We start from the raw sequence: 13,939 nt of genomic DNA, 5'->3' as shown, positions 1-13,939 counted from the left end.
GTGACAAATACTTGGAGCTCGCCAAGTGATTGCTTCTTCCATAAAAACAAAGCTCAAGGCATTGAAAAAAATGCAACAATCTTCTCATATCATATAATTGTCGTTTTCGAAGAAACATTCAAACTAATGAAGAAGAACTGAGCGCCAATCTCGGATTCGGCATGAGTGGCGAACAGGCGACGCTGCTGCTGGAACCGATAGTGGTGGTGGAAGCGAGAGGAAAAAGAGGAAAGGTGGAATGAAAGAGAAAGATGGTCAAATATTCAAAATGTCTAGTAAATTAAGGGGTCAAATAGTAAAAAAGTCTACTAATTTATACTTTGAGAAAATAATATGGATTCCACGTGTGCTTTAACGGCTAATTTTGTTGCCAGATGAGATTTTCGTCAAACTATTAACGATAATCAAAATATAAGGAATCGATAAATCATATGGTAATTTTTTTAAGTTCGGGGACCGATCATGTACTTTACCCTTAAAAAACATTAAACTAGAAGCCTAGAGGAATCTGGAATGTGGACAGAGATAGGCAAAAGCATGACTCATCTTCTCCGGTCTCCGATGCCTCTGTCTGCTTTCGCCCTCCCAAAGCGACTTGTCGTTTCCTTTCCTCTCGCTCAGCTTCTTCACCGTCACACAACACCCAAACCCTTCTGCTCCAGAATGTCCGCCACGCCATCAACTTCCCTGACTCACTCCATCTCCTTGCCCACTCAACTCGGTCAACCTGTCCAAGTCCTTGCAGCCCCTGGCCTGTCCGATTCCGAGTTCAGGTGAGTCGCCTTTTTTTTCTTTTCTGGTTTTAGTTCTTTGATATTTCGAAATTGGTAAGTACCCATTGTTTGATCATTCACGAACGTGAATTTTACAGGGCCGCTATTGAGTCATCTTTGTTTAGACAATGGTTAAAGAATCTGGAGTGTGACAATGGGATTTTGGCTAATGGGAACATGACTTTAACTCAAGTGCTTATTCAGGTATCTATCCGTCTATAATACTTGCATTGATCATTGCATCTTTTGGTTTGGGTGTTTTTTGTTTTACTTTTACTTGCTTTTATCATTCTCATACTGAAAATCATGGAAGAATTGTTACTTAAATAAATTATAGGAAGCTGTGTCTGGTGGATGTTGCAGTGGGTTTTATGCAAATTTTGGACTTGCTAATCTTACAAGGAAATGTCAAATATCTCCTTTAGTACTTAAGTTTTTCCTTTGATGACAGAAGTTTAGATTGATTGTTTTCTTTGATAACAGGGAGTTGATATGTTTGGAAAGCGAATCGGCTTCCTCAAATTCAAAGCTGATATTATCGATAAAGGAACGGGAAAGAAGGTATTTGATCATCTTCCTTAATAGCTTTCTAAACATGTGAAACTGCTTGATGTTGGAATTGATTATTAATTCGAGCTTGGAGCATTTGTTGTAATTATTCATGCAGTTGTTGAATGTCTTTTCTTATGAACTAAAACATGCTTAAGGTTCCAGGTATAGTATTTGCACGAGGACCAGCTGTAACTGTGCTAATTCTTTTGGAGTCTGAGGGCACGACATATGCTGTTCTCACCGAACAGGTAGAGAAATGTTTTAGTATAATTGTTCTTCTTAGCAGTTTGTCTATCAAGTATGATAATACAATTGAGCAGAGGAGAGATCGGCTTTTGAAGCTGGCTATTTAAATATATATACTTCGTCCAAAGCTAATGAGTTCCTCATTCTTATCTAAGGTGAGGGTCCCCACTGGGAGGGTTGTACTCGAATTGCCTGCTGGAATGTTGGATGATGACAAGGGTGATTTTGTTGGCACTGCAGTTCGTGAGGTCTGCTCTCTCTCTCTCTCTTCCCGTTTCTCTTTGCAGCACTTGCACAAACCCAAACACATATTATACATGTCTATAAAGTTTGTAAAATGATTCACTTTGGTTTATGAAATTTACCACTTTTTTATGTCAAGAATTGTATACTAATGAACTGGAATTTACTTTTCCAGCCATCTCGTTTCCTCTTGATGTCTAAGTCGTTACTCTTCCATATCCAAGTCTCTGCTATGAGACCATTTCTCCACTTTGCTGGTTTTTCTTATAGATTATACTCCAGCCTTTGTCATCTTTACAGATATGCTGATGTTCTGCCTTTCAGTTGAGACAACTTACTATTTTTGACATAACATTTTGTTAAAAACTCCATAGGATTAGCTTCTTTTTACTTGTTCTTCTTTTCCTCTGTTATATAAATGATTTCTTAATGCGTTGAAACTGATAGGTTGAGGAGGAGATTGGTATTCGATTGAAACTAGAAGACATGGTTGACCTCTCTGCGTTCCTTGATCCATCTACTGGATTCAAAGTTTTTCCTTCTCCTGTATGTTGGCAGTGCTGATGAGTGTTCTTTCCGTAATTAACTGCGTATAACTTTGATTATCTAATTATGGATCCATGATGTGCACTATTTGCTTGGAATCTTTGCATTACAGTTCCAAATCCTCAAAGGTTCCGATAGTCCTTTTTCAGGACATTTGGTCATGTCATGACTTGATTCAGCTTAGGTTTATGATAATTATTTCTCGTCTTTTCCATGTTAGGGAGGCTGTGATGAAGAACTTGGGCTATTTCTGTACAGAGGGCGTGTTGATAAAAACATTATCACACAGCTTGAAGGAAAAGAAACGGGTTGTGTCAAACACGGTGAACTGATCAAGGTTCGTGTAGTTCCATATGAGAAACTCTGGCACACGACACCTGATGCAAAGGCACTCATGGCAATCGCAATCTATGAAATGGCCAAGAAAGAAGGATTATTACCACAATAATCTTAACCAGCTAACGTCAATCATTACCGGCTTCTGTTTGTTCGTAATTCAATCAGTGGTTTTAAGATCATAGAATCATGGGCACCAATTGTCGTAGAAATCGAGTTTAAATATTTAGCCTGTAATAGACGTGTAAAACTGCAGTAGGAAGTTTGGTTTTGAGCTCCATTGTTAATTCATCGCTTAATGTTGGACCAAGTTTAGCCTTTAAAGTTTAACTTAATTCCAAATAATAATAGAAAAGTCTGTTTGAACTCAATCCATTAGGTTCACTTAAGCTTCTTTACATTAGTAAAAACAACATTGGCTCTCATCGTCAAACTTTGCCAAAATAAACCTAATTTTCATTTGATTCTTGATTTGATTATTTATGCTTAAGTTTGAATTTGAATTATGATTTTTCAGTAATTGAAAATTAAAAAAAAAAACATTGATTTTGTCAGCTAATCAGATCAAACATTAGGATTTTTGAATTTGATTTACCGAGTAAAAAGAATATGATACATGGAACTGGAAAGGGTTCGTCTTTTAGCCACGAAGGCCCTAGTAAAATCTTTAATCAATTGAAGATAAGCAATCCATACTTTAGGGCTGAATCAAAAATCGGTTCATGATTGAGGACTTTTTCATTACTCGATCACGTAATTAAAGAATGAAGTGAACAACTATTACATTTGTCACATTAAAGATTTCTTATCAATCTGATTCAATTAAAAGGGAAAAATAAAAAGGTGCAAGCACGTTCATAATAATCTAACGGAAGAAGCATTGCACCCATTTTCTAAAACATTTGAGTTTGACTTTAGGGAATTTTATCTTCGTGAATGTCACGATGGCTTTCAAGTTGTTTAATTTAATCTTCTCCTGCAGTTTGGTAGTTTGCAAAACTATAATATATACATATATATATATAAAGGAAAACATATGTTCGTAAATAGGCATTGTTCTCATTTGTCTCACCATGGCCTCTTTTACTTCATGGAGCTTTAAGTTATTGTTTATGACACTTGCAACCTTTGCCATCATCAGCAAACCTTCCCTTGCGGTTGCGGTTCCGGTTTTCCAATCAAGCCCTTGGGCTGCTGCCCATGCCACCTTTTATGGCGATGAATCTGCCTCTCAAACAATGGGTATTTTTCGATTTTTTTTTATATTATATATCCGTTTCATCTTTAAAATCATATATTGCAGGTTTAAAATTCGAATATTAATATCTGTAATTATCTTCGATCATCTTTTTCTATTATTGCTGAGCTTATAGGAGGAGCTTGTGGGTACGGGGATTTGTTCAGCAATGGTTATGGTACAGACACTGCTGCACTAAGCACAACATTGTTCAACGATGGCTTTGCTTGTGGGACTTGTTACCGAATAAAGTGTGTTGACTCACCTTGGTGCTACTCTGGGGTTCCATCCACCACAGTGACAGCAACCAACATTTGCCCTCCAAACTGGGCCCAAGACTCCAACAATGGCGGCTGGTGCAACCCTCCTCGAGCCCATTTCGACATGTCCAAGCCTGCTTTCATGAAAATCGCAACATGGAAAGCTGGCATTGTCCCCGTCATGTACCGAAGGTACACAACATCTTCGATCTCTTAAAAGTGATTACATGAACCGGTTGAAATATGTGTTTAAATCCTTTTAGGGTACCTTGTGAGAGGCCAGGAGGGGTTAGATTTTCATTCCAAGGCAATGGGTATTGGTTATTGGTGTATGTGATGAACGTAGGAGGAGGTGGTGACATTGCAAACATGTGGGTCAAAGGAAGCAAAACAGGGTGGATTAGCATGAGCCATAACTGGGGAGCTTCGTTTCAGGCATTTGCCACACTTGGTGGCCAATCACTTTCTTTCAAGCTTACTTCATATTCAACCAAGGAAACCATCATAGCTCGGAATGTTGCACCTGAAAATTGGAATGTAGGGTCAACTTACAAGACAGATGTGAACTTCCATTAAACAACTACTTCAGAATTGCCTGGACAATTATTATCTTCTCTTCCTTTTGGTTATTTCACTGTTCTTGTTTTCTCGGCTTTCCCTTTTTCTTGAAATTCAACCTTAGTTCGGAACAGCTCTACTATAGTTCTGTACTGTTGGAAAAAAAAAACAATCTTACATCAACTAGTTGAACATAATTTTTGAATCGAAAGAGACTGTGCTTCATAATAAGCACAAATTATATATCTTTCTATTTTATTTCAAGACGTATATATGTGGACCAACTCAAAGGGATAAGAGAACTGCGAAGGGATGTTATATGGCTTAGCTTGGGATAAGAAAAATATTAGGGATCATTATGATTTTGACTCTTATGCTGCTATTTCTTTTCCCTTTATTCTACATGTATATGCATGTGGACCAACTCAAAAGGGATAAAAAGAAATGTGATGGGAAGGGAAAGGAAAGGATGGGATGCCATATGGTTTAAGCTACAAGAGACCCACAAACTTGATTAAAGTGGAGAACATGTTAAAGACAAAACAAATTGAGTACTGAGCCCCCAAATGATACAAAAGGGTCATCATTTCTCCCAACCTTAATCCTCCCCTGGCCTAGCTTGTCAAAGTTCTCTTTTTTTGTAAATGCCACAGCCAAAAAGAAGCTTCATTTTCCACAAGCTTTTAGGCAAATTCAAAGGAATTAATTAACACAAGTGCCTTTTGCTTGCTTTAAACTCCAAAATCCCACTTGAGAATCATATAGTATTGGGTCAATTTTACTGTGCAGATGATAAACTCCAAGACTCCTCATTTACATTCACCACTGCGGCAAACTGATATTGAAATTGAAGCCATTGGAGAAAACTGCAGATAAAAAATGCCTGATGTTCTCACATCATTCAAGACCCCCCATTATGAAAGGAAAAACAAGAACTTTCTTATCCTTTTTTACCAGGACTTCCTTTCTCTTCAATTCAAAGCCTCTATCATCTATAAACTTTCTCCCAAAACACATCATATTTTTCTCTTTGCAACTTCACAAAGAAATCAAGTTCCTTCAATACACCAGTTTCTACCTAGCCAACATAACGCTTAGCCCTTCTCATGGGCTCTCCTTTCTTTCTAATATTGATAATCCTTTCATTGGCATCATTGCCCTCAACCAAAGCTGATGGGATCAGATCAGCTCGCCTTCTTGATCTTCTCATTAGGGACTACACAGTAAAGTCCTTTGACAGGCATTTCAAAACAGGTACTTTACACGCTGTACATTTACCTGCAAACTTATCCGGCATCGAAGTTGATACTGCAAGGTTTCGATGTGGGAGTCTCCGAAGATATGGTGCAAAAGTTAAGGAATTTCATTTGGGAATTGGTGTGATTGTTCAGCCTTGTGCTGAGAGAGTCATTGTGGTGAGACAAACCTTGGGCTATAATTGGTCATCCATGTATTATGCAAACTATGATCTATCAGGTTACCAGCTTGTGTCACCTGTGTTGGGCCTTTTAGCTTATAATGCAGGCAGTGATGTGAGTTTTGGTAGCCCTTTTCAGCTTGGGATTCTTGCAAGGGAAAAGCCAATTAAAATAGATTTCAGCAACATTACAATGGCTTCCAACATGACTAGATCATCAACGAGGCCATTGTGTGCTGGTTTCGAAGGGGATGGCAAAGTTACATTGAAAAACCAAGTGTCACCCAATGTTTGTTTTGCAACAAGGGATGGCCATTTCGGTTTGGTGGTCGAGTCGCCGCCCTTGATGCCTGTGAGGAAGAAGATAAGCAGGTGGAAACTGGTGGTCGGAAGCTCGATCGGAGCTGCATTGGGTGCTATCCTCTTGGGGTTGCTTTTGGTGGCAATGTTTATTAAGGTGAAGAAGAAAGCAAGAATGGAGGAAATGGAAAGGAGAGCATATGAAGAGGAAGCTCTTCAGGTATCCATGGTTGGACATTTCAGAGCTCCAACAGCTTCTGTCACTCGAACAACGCCCACAATCGAATATCAGTACATACCTCATCATCCTTCTTGAAACCTTAGTTATTTGATTCTCTTTAAATGTATGATCATTCTTTCTCTTGTATTACCCAAATCTTTCAATCTTTATTAAGTATATCATATCCATCAACTGCTTACAAAAATGTTGATAGGTTCCATGTCTTGGAACATGACAATGCTAATTCTGGGATCTGTTTCTGAACACTTTGCTCTCTACGTTGAACAATTTCTTAGGTTTAAAGATTAGAGATCACATCAACAAAGCAAGAAAACTTTGGGTACTGCTTTTTCCTTGTTCCTTTTCGTCATAATTCATATTATCGAAGACATGGTATAGAAAATGTTGTTATATCTCCAATAAAAAATGTGGAAGAAGAAAATATAATATTGTACTAGTGGTTGAGAAGCTGTTGGCTGAAATCACGGTTGTCACCTGTGGGTCAAACACAATCATGAGGCGAACAGCCTTCGAATTTAAGTTTTGTTTAGGGTTGAAACTTGTTGGTGGTGGCCACATGTTCTTATGAGCAACAACACTGGCGTGTGTGTATGTTATATTTAAACAAATTGAAATTTGTACTTTTTTTCAACAAGGTAGAGAGCTAATTAGTCAGACATTCCTTTTTTTTTGTGGTTCTCTAAGCTATTTCCTTCTTACAGTACATGATGAAATTAAAAAGCGAATGTCAAGTAAGATAACATGAACCTCCAAAAGAACACCGCAACAACTGTTTAGAGCGATTAACTGATTTCAACAACCGCCAATTGTCAATCATTTCACTTAATTAATTCAAAACCAAGCCACAAGGCAATTTGGGTGTTGGCTGGCTATGTCTGATTTTCCTTAAAAGGTCTCTAGATGTTGATCTTGATTAATCCTTGGGCCTTGAATTCATTATGCATGGATCTAACAAGCTTCCACACCTGAATTGGGCTCATATTGATTCCTTAAAAGCAGAAGCATTTATAGCGTTCCAGCATGTCCAAGATCAGACCACCATTCAGGGCAGGAAGAAAACCCAAGAGCTGAGGTGGTGTAGCGTAGATTCCACAAATTCATCGTACCTATGGGAAAGACAAAAGTTAGAATGATGCCTCATTCATTAGATTTTGTGCACATATATACAATCCAACATCCTCACCCTCTGAATGGTATTAAGGCTTCAAAGAAGCTTGTCCTAATTGTCATGAGCAACGTATATCTTGACTTAATACTGAGTGTCGATCGCTCCTTTGCCTGGGCAAGATCTGACGACTCATGCCCCAAAGATGGCGGGTTACGAGTTCAGACTGTACAAGATCGTAGTGAAATCGCAGCTTCACCACCGTTCGCGCTGATCCCGAGCAGCGTGTCAGCCGAGAGGGAACTCGGTAAAAAAATTCGGCTCGAGGGCCTCACTCGACAGCCTAGTCCTTGCTTAGGCGATCGAAGTGAGGGCGAACCACTATCTCTTGATAGATCTGATCAGACGCTTTCTTTTTACCAGTCAAGATAGTACTCTTTACAGCTCTGTAAGTCCACTAGCACCAATACAATAAGTCAGTACAGCACAGTTGCCATCCTTAAGCGGATGGCATCAATTTATTGTAAATATAATATATATATACTAATTGAATACCCTAAGAAATCTCTTAAATTTATATATAATTATAAAAGAAAATCTATAATATTTATATATAAGCACAAAGTTTTTTTGGTTTAATGTACTTAAAAAAAAACTATTAAAGCTCACCATCCACTTTAATGTACCAAAGAAAATCTATAATAATTAGTTAGAATTATTAAATCTGTATCTTGAGAGTTTAAAGGTATTTTGTTTTTGCATGCATTAGTTGATAATCAACCGACTCATTATTTAGGTAGATTTGCTTTGTTTAATGTTGACAATGTACTGATAATTAATTATATAAATGGATGATTGTGGGATGCACTCTTTTTTTCACCCATTTATTTTGATTGGTGTTTTAAATAAATAAAATGGTTAAATATATTTCGTATAGTATAGTTCAATTTAGGGTAAAGTATAAAAACAATCATTTTTATTTGTTTCAAATTATATTTTAGTCATTTATGTTTTAAAATGTTAAGTTATCGTTTTGTTATAAAGTAGTCATTCTACCGTTAAACTCTGTTAACTCCCTAACAAAAATCTTATGTGGCAGTCCAAAGGAATTTTAAATGCCAACTTGGATGTCTAGTTGCTGGCATGAAAATAAGTTTTTAATTAAATAAATTTAATTTGGACTGCCATATAGGACATCCAAGTTGGCATTTAAAATTCATTTGGACTATCACGTAGGACCGCTATTAGGGAGGAATGGAGCTTAACGGTAGAGTGACCACTTCGTAACAAAATGATAACGTAAACGATCAAAACGTAACATTTCAAACATAAGTGACTAAAATATAATTTAAGAAAAATAAAAATAACTATTTTTGCAATTTACCCTAAAATTTAAGGGGTAAATTTGGTCTGATTGAGTCATTAGAGTTCAATTGATTTTTCGATTTTTTGTTGAGGGTCTATTTTATAATTCAGCCTAAATAAAATTTTTCAAAGAGAAATACGATTCTCGTAATCCTAACCTTCTGTCCATGTATTCGTCCACAGCCAATCCCTACTTTTCGCGCAAAATTATAACGGTGATAACGTTTTCCGTCATCGCAAAAGAAAAACTCAAAAACAAAAGCAAAGAACTCATCTTCAACCTCTCAATCATTAGGGTTTCCCTGATTATCAAGTGATCAACCCCACAAAATCATAGTTATCATCTATGGACGATCCTACGCTAAGCAATCAACGCAATCAATCTGTTCCTTCAACTCCAAGTCTCAACGTCCCGACCACAATGTCCGACTCTTCCTTCCACCTCGAAAACCTTCCGTCTCGGACAATGCACATCAACCGGATGATCAACTCCAGCTACAACCGCTCTCCATCGCGCACAATTTACTCCGATAGGTTCATCCCTAGCAGATCCGGCTCCAATTTCGCCCTTTTCGACATCTCCAATTCTCCCACTTCAACCGAAGGAAAAGAAGACGGTTCCGGTACTTATAACAGCCTTTTACGCGCCGCTCTTTTCGGTCCCGATACGCCCGACAAGAAGGACTCGTTGGACGCTCCGGCTTGCCGGAATATTTTCCGGTATAAAACTGAAACTAAACGGTCGTTACACTCGCTTTCTCCTTTTGGGCTCGATGACTCGGTCCCGGGGATTAGCCATAGCCCCGTTAAAGCTCCTAGGAAAGTTCCCAGGTCACCTTACAAGGTGAGTTTTTTAGGCTTTTTGAGGTAAATTTGGTTGAAATTTGAAAAACTTCTTTTCAGGGTTAATGTTTGTTATTCTGGTTTTGTAGGTTTTGGATGCACCTGCATTGCAAGATGATTTTTATTTGAATTTGGTGGATTGGTCTTCGAATAATGTGTTGGCGGTGGGGTTGGGGAATTGTGTTTATTTGTGGAATGCTTGTAGTAGTAAGGTGACAAAGCTGTGCGATCTGGGGATTGATGATAGTGTTTGTTCGGTTAGTTGGGCTCAACGTGGAACTCATCTCGCAGTTGGGACTAGCGACGGGGAAGTTGAGGTTTGATTTTATTTTTGTTACTATTAGTTGATAAAAGTCTTTATTATTGCCAACTATGTTACTCGGACTTGGATGTTAATGTTAGTGACAGATATGAGCATTTTCAAGTTTTCCTAATATTTCCATATATTTGAATTTCTTGGAGGATGATATTCCTATGTCCATGTCTGGACGAGTGTAGGACATCAGTGTAAATCAAGAGTCAGCATCATCGGTTGCCAATATATTACGTTTGTCTAAGTGTCGGCTTGCATTCCGATTCTGGATGTGTTAGTTTTATCTTAGGCTGTTTCAATTAGTTAGCGTCATTATGCATTCGATAATGCCTGAGCCCAAGTAATTATAATTAAGAATCAAGGCAATAGTTCTTAGCTAGCATAATAATGCTTTTAAAGTATGAAAGGCAGAGACTGAAAGCGTGCAAAGCGAGAAAGCTTTGTGTCGCAAAAACATGTATTGCCTAATCTGAAAAATATTAAGAGTATATAATTATTTTCATTCATTTGATTTAGCTGAAAATTTTTCATTTTGTTCTCTTTGGAATTGTTATTGAGTTCACTGATGCTTCTATATGTTGGTTGCCTTTATGGGATTATCAAGCTAACGCGTCATAGTCAAGTTGCAATCAAGTGTAATAGCTTCCTTTTACAATGTAGCTTAGAAAACTTAAATTTTATAGACCATTTTTGGATAAATAGGAGGGTAGAAAAGCCTGAAACTTAGTTGGAATCTGCTTCATTTGTCAGATATGAACCTAAAGCGAAAGCTTCCATACATGGTTTATGGATTCAGGCCAATGAGAAACTAGAAGCCTGTTTAGTGGTCTCGTTAAATGAAAGCATGGGTACCTTTGTGAGGCAACTTTGATAATTTGAGACTGAAACTTCATTCCATTTATTACCATATCAAAATCTCGTTATAACCAACTCATTTAGCAAAAATATATTCTTTAATTTCTAAGAATTTCGCTACTCGGAAATACGAAAATTTTGGTCTGATTCTTCATAATTTCTTTGAATCAACGGGCTTTAATGAACATTGATGCAAGTCAGTAACCTAATACTTCCACCATGGTTATATAAGGTGTCCAACCTTTCTTCCCTGCAGTGGACATTTTCTTAGGTCATCTTTGCTCATTTATTGCCTTCGCATTGAATCTTCTAACCTTGTCTAGATTCAACTTCCTGTATTTATACTTGTAGGATACTGTAGTTAGTTAATGGCTATCACTTTGTAGATTTGGGATGCTTCTCGCTGCCAGAGGGTAAGAACAATGGAGGGGCATCGATTACGCGTTGGGGCTTTAGCTTGGAGCTCTTCTCTGTTATCTTCTGGTAGTCGTGACAAGAGCATTCTTCAAAGAGATATACGTGCTCCAGATGATTTTGCTAGTAAACTCTCTGGTCACAAGTCCGAGGTTATACTCCTGTTTTTTGTCATGGATTCATTGTCTCATGCTTGTATTTGAAAAATGTTCATTCATGCTATGCTCGTGTTCTAAAACTCTGAGCCTGAAGCTCTATTTGTCATTGTGTAGGTTTGTGGACTGAAGTGGTCTTATGATAACCGTGAACTAGCATCAGGCGGAAATGACAACAAAGTACATAATGGCGGTTCTTTGCATGTCTAATTTATTCAGATGCTTAATATAGCCTTTTAACTGATTGAGTGGCAAATTTCATCCATATGCAGCTTTTTGTTTGGAATCAACTTTCCACTCAACCTGTCCTGAAATACTGTGAACATACCGCTGCTGTAAAAGCAATCGCATGGTCTCCTCATTTGCATGGCCTTCTTGCATCTGGAGGTGGTACAGCTGATCGATGTATTCGATTCTGGAATACAACCACTAACACACACTTGAGCTGCATGGACACTGGCAGTCAGGTGATTATTTTTCTTCCCTATCGTATAGTGCCCATTTAAGATTGGCTTTAAATGTGCGTTGAATGGACTTTTTGGTGCATAAAGTTTCTTCCTTAACTGCATTGCTTTAGTTGATCTTTCTCCAACTAGTTTGAAATAATGGATCACACTGTCACAGTAGCCTTACCAATAATAAGAAGATAATTAGTGATTAAATTTTTTTAATCTACACATTTAATTTTAAGTTCTATAAGTTATTGGATTGTGTACAATGACAGCATTTTATTATAGATTAACAGAGACTATGCCTTGGTGGCGATTCTTAGTTCTAGAGTTACAAATTCTCGACAATTCTAATGTCAACTTTATGTATGGCAGGTATGCAATCTTGTGTGGTCTAAGAATGTCAATGAACTCGTCAGCACTCATGGATACTCTCAAAACCAAATAATCGTCTGGAGATACCCCACCATGTCGAAGGTATACATAGTTTGGGAAAACAGTGTTCTAAGTATATATAATATGATGACAATCTCTCATCATCTACTTTTCCCCTTTGAAAATTTTCTACTAATGCAGCTGGCTACTCTTACGGGTCACACATACAGAGTTCTTTATCTTGCAATCTCACCTGATGGACAGGTAGCTCAACTTCCCACACTTTATAGTTTCCCTCGGTTTCTAAACATAATAGATGAAATATAGAACAAATTCTAGAATTTTTATTTTCTCTTGATTTGCCATGGCTGAAATGGTTTCTTCTTCCCCTCTCTTACAGACGATAGTTACTGGAGCTGGAGATGAGACACTAAGATTTTGGAACGTTTTCCCGTCCCCAAAATCCCAGGTAATCACACTTGGATTACAGGATATCTGAACATCTTTATATTCTCACAAATTGTTTAGTCTTCCCTTTGGTACTGTTTTAGTCGGACATTAGTTTTATTATTGCACAAAAGCTGAGTAGAAAAATAGAAAGAAAATATATTTTCTCTTTCCATTTGTTTGGAGTGCAGATGATTAACATTTTCTTGATAAAAAAGCTAGTTTCTTTTTAGGACTGTTTAATTCAAACTTTTCACTGATTGCCGGTGTGCCTATCGTGCACAATGATCTTTAATGCAGAACACGGATAGTGAAATTGGAGCATCATCGTTTGGAAGAACCACAATTCGTTGAGTGCGTCAAGGAAAATTGAGTGGACAGCATACTCGAGTTCTGGATGATCAGACTTGGTCATGAGAAATATAGTGGAATGCTCCGAAATATCAAATTGTGAAGCAAACCTACCACAAAAGCATTGAAAGAAATAGCAACAGGTGCAAGAGCTAATTTATTGCTAGTTTCTTGCAACTCATTGTTTTTTAATCCCAATTTTCTTTTTGGTTAAAATAGAGTTGGGGGAGATGCTATTAATTGTTGGTAGCAGCTCCCTTCCCTTCCACTGTAAATTAAAAGTAAGTTGTAAGTTAGTGGGATTTAGATGTAAGTAAATGCGGGATATGGATACATTTCATTTTTTATGAGATTACTTATATTTGAAAGGCACACAGTTATTTGAAGAAAGCATTTATTTTTCACTTAAAATAAGTATCAATTTATGATTTTAAAATGTTTAACATCGAGTACTAAACCTTGTAGATAACAATCAGTTATTGTGGCGCAAGAATTTTAACTGCTCCACCAAACCATGCAATCTTACCATTTATATGGGCTTTCATGCATTATAGTAGA

The 13,939-nt window shown here is 37.5% G+C and overlaps 4 protein-coding genes across 5 annotated transcripts; all 4 read left to right on the top strand.

Annotated features, from left to right (window-relative positions):
• The first annotated feature begins 439 nt into the window (after window positions 1-439).
• On the top strand, window positions 440-3,067 carry LOC107896491 (nudix hydrolase 14, chloroplastic). Its single transcript, XM_016821674.2, has 7 exons — window positions 440-773; window positions 872-977; window positions 1,257-1,334; window positions 1,481-1,573; window positions 1,727-1,819; window positions 2,262-2,360; window positions 2,581-3,067. The coding sequence occupies exons 1-7, from the start codon at window positions 514-516 to the stop codon at window positions 2,806-2,808; spliced, it is 957 nt and encodes a 318-aa protein (XP_016677163.1). The 5' UTR covers window positions 440-513; the 3' UTR covers window positions 2,809-3,067.
• Window positions 3,068-3,763: 696 nt separating this feature from the next.
• Window positions 3,764-4,922, top strand: LOC107896493 (expansin-A18). Its single transcript, XM_016821677.2, has 3 exons — window positions 3,764-3,938; window positions 4,070-4,385; window positions 4,457-4,922. The coding sequence occupies exons 1-3, from the start codon at window positions 3,770-3,772 to the stop codon at window positions 4,767-4,769; spliced, it is 798 nt and encodes a 265-aa protein (XP_016677166.1). The 5' UTR covers window positions 3,764-3,769; the 3' UTR covers window positions 4,770-4,922.
• Window positions 4,923-5,192: 270 nt separating this feature from the next.
• LOC107896492 (uncharacterized) lies at window positions 5,193-7,253 on the top strand. 2 transcript variants are annotated; one of them, XM_016821675.2, is made up of 2 exons: window positions 5,401-6,759; window positions 6,985-7,253. In XM_016821675.2, exons 1-2 carry the CDS (start codon window positions 5,858-5,860, stop codon window positions 6,995-6,997), a joined length of 915 nt encoding a protein of 304 aa, XP_016677164.1. In that variant the 5' UTR covers window positions 5,401-5,857; the 3' UTR covers window positions 6,998-7,253. The 2 variants fall into 2 exon arrangements, with proteins under 2 accessions (XP_040932980.1, XP_016677164.1); XM_041077046.1 differs by lacking the exon at window positions 6,985-7,253 and having other exon boundaries at window positions 5,193-6,897.
• Window positions 7,254-7,767: 514 nt separating this feature from the next.
• Window positions 7,768-13,753, top strand: LOC107896490 (protein FIZZY-RELATED 2). Its single transcript, XM_016821673.2, has 10 exons — window positions 7,768-8,262; window positions 9,363-10,023; window positions 10,112-10,339; window positions 11,577-11,756; window positions 11,877-11,939; window positions 12,032-12,226; window positions 12,584-12,685; window positions 12,785-12,847; window positions 12,984-13,052; window positions 13,331-13,753. Exons 2-10 carry the CDS (start codon window positions 9,526-9,528, stop codon window positions 13,382-13,384), a joined length of 1,452 nt encoding a protein of 483 aa, XP_016677162.1. The 5' UTR covers window positions 7,768-8,262; window positions 9,363-9,525; the 3' UTR covers window positions 13,385-13,753.
• The last annotated feature ends 186 nt before the right edge of the window (window positions 13,754-13,939 follow it).

This window comes from Gossypium hirsutum, chromosome A09, assembly GCF_007990345.1.
Source record: "Gossypium hirsutum isolate 1008001.06 chromosome A09, Gossypium_hirsutum_v2.1, whole genome shotgun sequence".
NCBI lineage: Eukaryota > Viridiplantae > Streptophyta > Magnoliopsida > Malvales > Malvaceae > Gossypium > Gossypium hirsutum.
The sequence above is the reverse complement of the archived record's forward strand: the minus strand, read 5'-3'. Positions and strand labels throughout refer to the sequence as shown.

Bases quoted from the DNA above. Each gene is read 5' to 3' on its own strand.
- LOC107896493 (XM_016821677.2), top strand. From the start codon at position 3,770: ATGGCCTCTTTTACTTCATGGAGCTTTAAGTTATTGTTTATGACACTT. The intron at 3,939-4,069 runs GTATTTTTCGAT...CTGAGCTTATAG, and splicing joins ATCTGCCTCTCAAACAATGG to GAGGAGCTTGTGGGTACGGG. The intron at 4,386-4,456 runs GTACACAACATC...AAATCCTTTTAG, and splicing joins GTCCCCGTCATGTACCGAAG to GGTACCTTGTGAGAGGCCAG.
- LOC107896491 (XM_016821674.2), top strand. From the start codon at position 514: ATGTGGACAGAGATAGGCAAAAGCATGACTCATCTTCTCCGGTCTCCG. The intron at 1,335-1,480 runs GTATTTGATCAT...AACATGCTTAAG, and splicing joins ATAAAGGAACGGGAAAGAAG to GTTCCAGGTATAGTATTTGC. The intron at 1,820-2,261 runs GTCTGCTCTCTC...TGAAACTGATAG, and splicing joins TTGGCACTGCAGTTCGTGAG to GTTGAGGAGGAGATTGGTAT.
- LOC107896492 (XM_041077046.1), top strand. From the start codon at position 5,858: ATGGGCTCTCCTTTCTTTCTAATATTGATAATCCTTTCATTGGCATCA.
- LOC107896490 (XM_016821673.2), top strand. From the start codon at position 9,526: ATGGACGATCCTACGCTAAGCAATCAACGCAATCAATCTGTTCCTTCA. The intron at 10,340-11,576 runs GTTTGATTTTAT...ATCACTTTGTAG, and splicing joins CTAGCGACGGGGAAGTTGAG to ATTTGGGATGCTTCTCGCTG. The intron at 12,848-12,983 runs GTAGCTCAACTT...CCTCTCTTACAG, and splicing joins CAATCTCACCTGATGGACAG to ACGATAGTTACTGGAGCTGG.